This window comes from Phlebotomus argentipes, unplaced genomic scaffold (assembly GCF_947086385.1).
Source record: "Phlebotomus argentipes unplaced genomic scaffold, Phlebotomus argentipes genome assembly contig_15, whole genome shotgun sequence".
Lineage (NCBI taxonomy): Eukaryota > Metazoa > Arthropoda > Insecta > Diptera > Psychodidae > Phlebotomus > Phlebotomus argentipes.
Window position 1 is genome coordinate 8,513,107 of NW_026776181.1, and position 10,729 is coordinate 8,523,835.

The following is a 10,729-nucleotide window of genomic DNA, read 5'->3' on the forward strand; positions in this document are numbered from 1 at the left end:
AAAGAATAAACGCACGCCCTTGATAGAGTGTAATGATAAAAGATCTGTCTTTTGTGTCATTTTTACGGACGAGGTAGAGCAGCTCTGTGTTTGTGATTTCTCATTTTTTGGACACGTTTAATGAGTGCAATTTGTACTCAGCGATAAAATCGGTCATTAAAAGCTGGATTATTGTGGGTTTTCACATGAAAAACCATCCTCTCAACATCAGTTTACAGTGAAATATTCAGAGATTGAAGTGCTTTGCTGACATGTCTGCAAAAGTGAAGATTTATGCAATTGTGGTCATTTGGCATTCATTGGCATTACTTGCACTGGCAGGAAATGAAGCTAGATTCATCCCACAGCCGAGGAGATTCTTTGGACTGTCTCAGTTGGGAATGCAAGCCCAGAGGGTTTCTGCAAATAACGATTCCACGGATAATTCATTCGCCGGCGGCTTCACGAGATTTCTCGCCTCAGCTGGGAATTGCATGCAAATTGGCCGAAGCATCGCACGCAAAGTCTTTGACATTCTCAATGCAGCTACTCGAAGTGATTTCATTGAGATGAGCGCAAGCTTGACTGAGCTTTTTGATTCCTATGCGGATTGCAGATTCTAAGAATTTTCTGAAATCTCCATGAAAATAAAGACATACATATACAAAAGCTTCATGGTGAGCGTTCGTGAAGAACAGTGCTTTTGTGCTGCGGCAAAAATTCATTTCAGCTTGAGGACATCTGAAAAATGCATCTCTTGAGAAAAGAAAAGAAAGCCACTTCTGGATCGCCCATCTTTCTTCCCCTAGTCGAGTGCTATTTAACCGCAAACAAGACGGGTATCAAATATTAAATTGGTTTCAACTTCACTGGCAATGCGACACGAGGGGATGCCATTCTCTCCCTTGCACGCAATTCAGACTCGCCTTTTGTCGCCGGCAAAAATAATAAATTAGATTTTCGTCATTTTTCCCTCTCGTTCTCACCCTCCCAACATACCGATCAACCCTCCCAACCCGCCTATTGACTTTTATTCCGTGCGCCATTGAAATTGTTGACAACCGCTAAAACTTACCCGTATCACAAAATGCAGTTTCACAGCCACAAAGCATAAAGCGCTGAACTGCGATCGCACTTTGTGGTTATATATAAAAGACATAACTGATGATGTGGATAGGAAATACACGTGACTTGAGCTGGAAAGATGAAAGGTAAGTTAAGAAAATCCATAGCAACGGAGATTCAAACACAAAATAGCCTTTTTAAGGACAAAAAATATTAATAGTGTAGTTTCTCGAAGTATTCTTATTAGGAAGTTTAGAGTATAAATGGTGAAGATGATCAGGACACAAGAAGAAATCAATAGGTGCCTCCTTGGGTGACTCTAAAAACATTAGAAATTATGTAAATTCTTTATATTTATATATATGAAGCTTTATCATCCAAATCTTCATTGTTCCGCATCGTAATTTGTACTGAATCAAAACTGTAAACTGAAATACAATGTTTGAATCAAAATGGTCTCAAAATAGTCCTGATATTAGCTTGTGCAGAATTTATTTCACAATGAATTGGTGAAAAGCGCAGGTCAGTGTACAGAGCATATAACTTGAATGTTGTGTGGTATTCATTTCGCATTCATAATTAATAATTGGGGAATGACTTTGAACATTTCTCCATTTTTGGTCGTGCTGCTCAAAGTACAGAATTCGGGATCAAAAGGAGTTTTTGCAGGCAGTTGAACCCTTTTGCAGTCGCGCAACACCCCAGAGGCTCATGCTGACTCCCATTTGAAATGCCTTCTGGTACATGGCTGTTATTTACATAAAGTTGCGATGGGCGAGAAGTGTGAGACGCGAAGAGGGTTTTGCTGTTTAGCACCCCTTTATTTGCTGGTTGTGATTTTGTTGCTTCTGGTTAACCGATAAAATTAGGGTCACACGATGACTGCAACTGTTGGCCCATCACCACTCTCAAACTGCCATGGCGAGAAATTCACTCAGTGGGATTGCCGAGGGCGTGTAGGGCATGGATTCACGAGGGATGCACAAAGGCCACGCCTAATACGTCCTCACCATGTCCCCTGATCCTTCCTCTACACATTTGGAAATGCGGCGTTTTGAAAAGTTCCGCCAAGTCTCTGGGGAGGCTGAGGGTGTGCAGATGTGGTGAATATTTAAATTTTTAGTTTATCTAATTGGGATTCATCGCCCTCCTGTTGTCTCAGGAGATCCTCAGAGTGTTGGGAGGAATTGAGCCTCACTGGCGCGCACACACACGCAAAACACTCTTCGGAGGGCTGAAAGAGGGCTCTTTTGTCACACTTCACAGCAGAAGGGAGGAGTTCCTTGTCGCACACAATTGACTTGGTATTTGCCCAAAGTGCCCGAAAGGCGATCATCATCCTTATAATCCTCTTCACTCGTGCGCTGGCAGTTAGTTGGTCCTGGCTGCATCTTGAGTTCACCTCGACATGAAGAGCACTAGAGATTTGTCACCCCCGCAGACATACTCGCGCCTCTTTCGCCCCTGGGATGGGGAGAAGTCCTCATGCCCGAAGGGCAAGGAAGTGGGCAAAACGGGGCCGTTGTGTGATGTTGTGAAGACTGAAAGTGTTAGTGCGCCTTTCGAGCAACACAATCCAATTTTCGACCATCAAGAATTGTACCCAGAATATGCGAATAGACAGCAGATTCTGGATTATAAGGACTACTATGGAATAGTGCCTCTCTTCGACCCACTCGCGCGCTGTATGATGGAGCAAGAGTACGCAAGAGTGATCGCCGAGGATGCCCAGACGAAGATTCTCAACCTGCGACGCCAACGGCCCAAGAAGTTCAAATGTCCCCACTGCAATGTGGCCTTCTCCAACAATGGCCAGCTCAAGGGACACATTCGCATCCACACAGGTACGTTCCCATTCCAAAGAGACAGGCAGAAATTAGTGGCTGGAAGCATTAAGTGAGGAGGCAATCCGATTGTTCTTACAGGTGAGCGACCATTCAAATGTGACGACTCCAATTGTGGCAAAACGTTCACCCGAAACGAAGAATTGACGAGACACAAAAGGATTCACACAGGACTCCGTCCCTTCGCTTGCAGAGTGTGTGGGAAAAAGTTCGGTCGGCGTGACCATCTGAAGAAGCACACAAAAATTCATTTCGCACCTGAGAGACTCTTCCCGTCCACCGTCTTCCTGCCCTACACCTTTCTGCCTACGTACTGAGACACCTTCGCCTTTGTGCATCGCCTGGATTTCGTCCTCTGTAAATAATTACTTATCAGAAGGTGTCATGAAGTCGAGAAAAAAAGTCTCCCTCCAATTTTAACTGACGCAAGTTGAAGGCCTTTTTGTAAATATGCCATTGAGAAGTTTTGTACACGCGAAATACAGAAAATTTACCCAATTGAATAAAAGTTCTTTCTGTCGCCCTTTCCCACAACACCCCTTGGATGTTATCGTAAGTGATTTGTTGAACGATGAGAAAATTCCGTGGTGAAAAGACTCTTTTGGAGAAGGAGATTGCTCATATTGTGCCGAATTGACCTCTCAGTGGGACATTACGGGGAAGTTATACGAGAGTCACGACACAACTTCCTGACGTGCCAATAAATTGTCGATCCCATTAGTGGCGATTGACTGTCCCCGTAATTAATATAAATATCTCTCATCAATTCCCTCTGATCCATTTCACCTTCTACTCAGATTGCAGATAGAAATGAATTGCTCGATGACAATGCGCGGTCAACAATGACCTATTTCCGGTCACTTCGCCAATGCATTGCGACAAAAGTCGAGAGAGGGTGAGAGTGCAGAATAAAAGTGATTTCATTTCCGATTTATCATTTCACTATGGGATTCAATTCAATTGACGACGAGTCAGAGGAAATCTTCGCATCCTTGGGATTCATCCTCATGATTTCGCCATCGATCACTTTCGAGAGATACAAAGAAAAATGCATAGCTCAAATTTCTGGGTGAAAAAATTGAGTTTTATTGGAAGTGTTGCACAATTGCAACAATGGTCTGTGCGGTCTCATCAATCTTGGACGATGTGACATTTCCACGCGAGATTTGCACTGTTACAATTAAATTATATTGTGGACCTCCTGAATTTTGGAACACCACAAAAACCAAAATTTTGACTGATTTTTGGAGGAAGTTGACTTCTATTGTCCAACAATATATTTGCTGCAGCTGCTGTCATGTGAGAAAAGTTGCGTTATAATTGAATTAATCAATAAATAGAAGGAATTGCACAGTGATCTTCTTGCTTAGGAAATCTGTTTAATGTGATTTTATGTTTCTATATCAATTATCCAAACTTTGCAAATCTATTTAATTTTTTGCTATTGAAAAGTAGTTTTTAATTGAGTGTTTCGCTCCTCTTCAAAGTTCAAATTTCAAAGTTTAAGATTCTTGGAAAAGAAATATTTTCATGTGCTTCTGCTTGGTGTTGATTTTATGTCCAAATCGACTTTTTTTATCAATGAATGTAAAAGTATTCAGCGAAAAATGCCACGTATGGAAATTATTTTTATATCGTGAGAGGGTTTTCTGTAATTATTATGAGGTATTGTCACGATATATTTCTCAAAAATATATATTATAACTTACAATCATGACTTTCATACATATTGACTATACAAGAAATCAGCGTTTTTTTTTTGGTAAAATCAATGATTTGAGCTCCTCTAAATGACTTCTAATCCGTCGAGTCTTTTGGCGTGTCTTCAGGTGTGCAAGCGACAAAAGAATTTACCTCCTCACGCGTTCTCAACATTCGACAACCCCGAACATCAAACAAACAATCAACACGAGTGTAAAAAACGTCCTGGACATATAAATAGTTGCTTCGACAAACAGTGAAAAGACACAGATGATATTTGTGAAGTAGCCGCACACCTTTGTATCTGCCCATGGGTGCATAAGTCAATTGAGTGGCGGTGACTTTGAGCAACTTTGCGGGAGTGGATCCCTGAAGAACTGTGCCCTGAAAAGGGTGGTGACACATTTTACGACACACAATCGCAGATCGGCAAAAGTCATATTTCAACCTAAAATGGAGTTGATGATGACAAAAGAAATTGGCAAGAAAGCCATCTAAAAGTCTTAAGGACTCAGCCATGATTAATTCGTCGGCTGAACTTGAATGTGTTCATCCTCAATCTTGAGAGGTTGATTCGATATAAAATATTAAAAATGACAATGCGTGAAAAATACAATTTGAAGCGCTTTCCAGCCCAACTTGTTTGGGAATATTGAGCGTGAAAAATGTGCGGAAATAATCGGAATGAGGAGTCAATTGACATCGAGCTGTATCTATTAGAGACCACAAGTTGAATTTAAAATTAAAATTTCACAAATGTGAGTAAGAGAGTCAGAAGTATTATCCAATTTTTCCCTCGATATCACATTCACTTTGCCACGGAAAATATATATTCATGAGAGATTGAAGAGGCTTTTGAGATCGCCTTCCATGGCAGCCAAAAATTCATACATGTCGACCATTAAATGGCGGTGCGACAAAGAATGCAGAGATGCGTTAATAATCATAATTTATGGCGAATTATTGTTGACAAAACCACATCAGTATAAATTCAATTTGGAGGGTTTCTCATCTCCCGATGTGACTTTTGAGGCGCGCAATAGGGGTTTGCCCAGGGGGAATTCTATGTACATAATTTACCCAAAGCAAAGGAGATACAAATATTCGCACCCTGTCTATTCACCAGAAAATGGAAAATATGCGAGAGAGGAGGGAATCCCTGGAAAGTGAAGTGAATGCGGCATGTGAGGATTTTAATAAAATACATCCTTATCAATACCAACTTCACCTCTGTGCCATTCAATTGAGGGACTTTTTGTGAATGGATAATTGTAAGTCACCCTCAATGGTGTCAAGAGTGAGTAAAGTGATGACAATAAGTAGCAATCATTACCTGCCTCTTCATGCATAATCCGATTACTGCACACCGACAGACTGGACAGACGATGAGTTGGTCCTTTTTATGCATACGATTCACACAAAACGTCCTAGACTTTGTGCCGACAGGCGACAAAGGAAGCACAGAAGAAGCATTTTGAACGAAAAAATAGAGAACTAAAGGCATTTGGAGGCAAGATCATGACTTAAAAAAATGAGAAATTACATGCTTTTTCCATTAAAACGTAAAATTGCATTTTCACTCAAGTAAATTTTGCTGAAAATACTCGATGAGAAGTATAATTTATGTTCCAAATAGTCTGAAAACATTCCAACAGGACGTTTTCCTGTGCCATATACACTTCAGCAAATGGCATTGTTCCTGCCCGGCTGTATGTTAGCTCAATGGTTTGTCGGCAGATTTCACACAAAACCCACAAAACACAACTCAATAAATGGTCGAAAATGTGTTCGGGGTTTTGTTTGATTGGTTTGTGTCACTTTCCTGGGGAGGATATTTGTCATTCTGATTTTTAGCATATTCACCAAAGGCTCTTCACACCTTCGCAAACACAAGAGGGACTTCTGTTGTGTTGGAAAACATAATTCAATTTGTTGGCAGCACACTTCTGGGATTAAGTGCTGATCTTCAACCCATTCGCTCTCAAATCTTCATAAATGCTGAATATGTTTGCCTTACTTTTTACCCTTTGATAGCTCTGAAATGCCACTGTTGCGAGTCGCAGAGAATTTCCATCGAGGAACGTGAAAATGTGTTGAGATGAGAGAAATTTTCTCTCTTCGCGACTACTCTCACTTTCTCCCCGTTCTCACCTGAGTTGCTCCAACACATTGAAAATGGCATTCAGTACTGAGCGAGCTTTCACAGTGGCGTCACGTATTTTCCCGGGAAATAACAAAGTCCCAAAGGCAAGACCGACGGTTATCTTGCTTGTGTGTGTTTGATATCTTGTGAATCAAATTAACTCATCCATGTTCATTTTCCTTCCCATTGTGGCAATGCTGAGTTAAAATGAAAATCCTATGTACTTTGCACACGATCGCAAATTTCTTTGAAGTCGCGGCTTCGTGGCTTTAAATTTTGTATTATCTGGTTAGGATAATATAATCAACTAAAGGCAAAAGGTCTGACATATCTCAAAGTATTTACGCAGGAAAAGTCTTGTATATTCACGAGAGGGAAATTCGAAACTTGGCGTGATGAAAGTGATCCCAGCCAGCGCAAGAAACCCTTCTAACGACCTGAGGTGGAGTCCTTTGAGGTTTTTGTCTCAGGCAAATAGTTTATATTCCAGTCATAGTCATGTGTATTTGGTGATAAAACTTTATTGACAGTGAAATGTCTGATGTCTTACGGCGTCGCGTCAACATTCTCATGAAAAACAGCGTAAAGGCCAATTTCGCGGGATGTCTTGCTTAGTCGTTTTGGTGATGCTGTAATTGAGTTATTTTTCCCATGGGAAAAATTGCTATAAGTTCTTTAAGTAGCTCTTTAGCTCCAGTGAGAGACGATTCGAGCTGACAGCTCAAGGATACTATATTTTAATCCTGAAACATTCCCATCGATGAGGCATCGAAATTCAATTTTCGATACCGCCGACTTTCGTCTCTCCAGAGCTTTCAACTCTGTCTATCACTCTGAGCTTTATATTGTTTTGAGGCTTTATATTGGTATAGAGTGAATTTATGCATACTCAAGGAAACAAATCATCGGAGAATATTTGGTGTTGGTTGAATTTTATATGCTTCTATGCATATGTATGCACATATACTCTCCATTTATCCCGGAATGCTTGATGGCTTCAAAACCATATGAATTTCACCATAAACAATTCTTCCTCGCCATCACAGTGGCAGGAAGGAATTTCAAAAAGGCTTGATATGTTGAAAAAATGGAAATATTTTTCGCATTCACACACAACCGGAGGGAAGCAAAGTGATAACATTTTTCGTCTTGGATGTGCTGTAAACAGAAATGTGTATTTTTTCCCTGAATATTGTTGAGTAACCCAAAAGCAGTGCCTTGGGAGTGAAAAGCGTCACAGTTTTTGCACATTTGGAACAATTATCAGGTCGTCAGAGCATGAAAAGGTCTCTCTTTTATTGTAAGAGAGAAAAATTTACATTTGTCTCTGTGACGCAAGAGATTTCTTGAATTTTTAAAGAATATTTTCACGTTTCATGTGTGCACATCACACCATTTCGTCTCAGCCATTAAGAGCCTGTATATAAATACATATGTATGTCCCAAATATTTATGATGCGTTAGGGTACAATTTTCGTCAGGTCATCGTCTTCTCCCTCTTCTAAGAGACTATCCTACAGGAATCATGTTGGCAAACATCCCTTTATCGTGCTCAATTTACACATATTTCGTGGTCTACGCCCGAAAGTAGACAGAAATTGTGAGCTTTCGAATACATACCACGGTGAAAAGTTGTACAAGTCTATAAATACAAATTTGCGGTATTTGGAATACCTTTCTAAACCCTCGCCTGAGGGTTAGGAGAACAAATAAATATTGCACGAAATCCTTACAAGTATTTTTATGAAATAATGCTGCCAAATTTATTTCTTGTTCTGAGAAAGAATGTCTAACTTATGCGAAATTGTGGATTTCAATGAAATATTTAATAAAGCAACTTTTCCACCCTTGTGCAATTGTGAGAAAGTCTTAAGATAACACTCAAGGACTTGCTCAAGGAAGAAGTTCACTCGCTTAAGCTTCCTTCCGTTCCCGTTCACAGAAACACTTGAGAGTTTTACGACAATCAATGCCTTTTATCTTCTTATAAATGTGAAGGGAAGTGCATCAAGTGGAAAAGAAATGGCTCTGGTGTTTCTAAATAACATTTTATCGCACAATAAGTCATATATCATTTTATCCTCGATTTTATCTGAAACACTGGCAATTTCCTACTGAAATTTTCTACACTTGTACAACAGTAAATTGAAGGATAAATAGTGAAAGGGGAGGAAATAATGTTGTGTACACGATGTTATTTACCTGAGGGGCCTGAAATGACTTAACTGTTGATCCTTTTCTAGTCCAAAGAAAAACAACAACTTATCAAGGAATTGACAATTTAGACCGTATCATTCCCGCTTATTAAGCTAAAGAAAACATCATGCAGACGAGTGAATATTCCTATATGAAAAACTGTTTAAATATAACACAAAAACCATCCGACATTCTCAGGATTTTAGGCTTATTTTTACCACTATACAATGTGAATTCTTTATATAATGAATATGAGGTTTGTGTGTATTTACATAATTTATATATTCTACACCGAGAAGCTTTCAAACCAACAGTGGCGTTTTGAGTGGCGAGAATTTATCCCCCCAATATTTTATCACTCTTTCCAGAAAATTAATTTACTCTGTGTTCATTTCATATTATGGAACAAAGAACCGCGTTTGATTAAATTGCTACTCAAAATATTTGAAATTTTGATATGATGCAAGAATACGGATGCTTTTCAGCACTTTAGATGAGCCACTCTTTCAATGAGAGCTGAAAATGAATGCCATTTCACGGAGAGGATATGTCAGAATTTCCTAGAAATTACAATCCATGAGTGATGCTCGTTTCAGCACATGTGGATGAATGGAGATAAATGGTCTCGCAAAATGCATGATGGAGGACTACATTCATAAGGGTTGAAGCACAAATGTCTTCTCCACCTCGCGTTACACATTAATTGAGCATTTTTCATCGGTGCAGGCCGTGTCGGAGCACGTCAGAGGATGACGGTGTAAAAAATCGCGATTTCGTCCCGCGAAGTCCCATAACAAATTTACGAGACATATAAAAATGTTTGAGAGTCAATTGAAAAAAAAAATAATTCAGAATATTATATTTAGAACATTGCGCGTTGCGTTACTTGGGATAAAGTGAGAAAAGTTGTCCATATTATTCGAATGAGTTTCATGAATGTGGGATGTAAGTTGCCTCATAAATAATGCAAAATAATAAGATTTCAATTATTAATGTCCCCTTCGCACACATTCCTCTTCACGTCTCCCATCTGTTTATCCTCCTAAGACACTTTGTTCAGTATTCTCCGTCTCACATTTCCAGCATTTTTGGATTTGAATCCTCAAAGGAAGAAAAGGATACTCTTCTCTTTATATTCCGTCTTTCTGCAATCTCAAAACATTCATTTGTTAGGGCTTTTTAATCTCCCATCTCTTTTTCAGTCTGCCTTTTTCCTCGTCCTTTCTTCTACCTCTCTGACCTTCTCTCTATCTCGGAAAATTGAGCGAAAACACTCAACGTGCATACATACAAATGACGTCATACTCTCTCTCTCTCTCACTCTCTCGCTCAGTTTGCAGAGAACATTTTCCAGCTAGAAGCAACAAGCAACGAATGGGTCACAGGAAAACGAGCAAAGCTCTCAGTTGAACTTGAGCTTTCGAAGGCGTTGAAGCACTTCTCTCATGCCATTCTTGTGAATAGTTCCGTGTTAAAGTTCTCTAAAAGTGTCAGTTTACTGAAAGAGTAATAAAAGGCGCCTTCTATTATATTCTGCAACTTTTTCGAACTAATGAAGCACTCAATGCGTGACAAAGGACAAAATTATGGAACTCTATTTCTCACCGACTCATTAAGAGTTCTTTGTTCTGAGTCAAACTATTTTTAAAGTTGACCTCTGTGTGTTTTTGTTATGAATTTTGGGACTCTTATTGTGACTCTTGTGAGCGTCACAAAATACGCTGCTTATCATGCTGTACAATCAAACTTTTCCTGTCTTTTTTCATTTAATTTTATAGCCTCAGGACCGTGCAATTAAAAC

General features: G+C 39.6%; 1 protein-coding gene across 1 annotated transcript; it reads left to right on the top strand.

The window, feature by feature from the left end:
- The first annotated feature begins 2,449 nt into the window (after nucleotides 1–2,449).
- On the top strand, nucleotides 2,450–3,365 carry LOC132262252 (zinc finger protein 41-like). The gene is made up of 2 exons (XM_059761462.1): nucleotides 2,450–2,888; nucleotides 2,970–3,365. Exons 1-2 carry the CDS (start codon nucleotides 2,453–2,455, stop codon nucleotides 3,203–3,205), a joined length of 672 nt encoding a protein of 223 aa, XP_059617445.1. The 5' UTR covers nucleotides 2,450–2,452; the 3' UTR covers nucleotides 3,206–3,365.
- The last annotated feature ends 7,364 nt before the right edge of the window (nucleotides 3,366–10,729 follow it).

Bases quoted from the DNA above. Each gene is read 5' to 3' on its own strand.
- LOC132262252 (XM_059761462.1), top strand. From the start codon at position 2,453: ATGAAGAGCACTAGAGATTTGTCACCCCCGCAGACATACTCGCGCCTC. The intron at 2,889-2,969 runs GTACGTTCCCAT...TTGTTCTTACAG, and splicing joins ACACATTCGCATCCACACAG to GTGAGCGACCATTCAAATGT.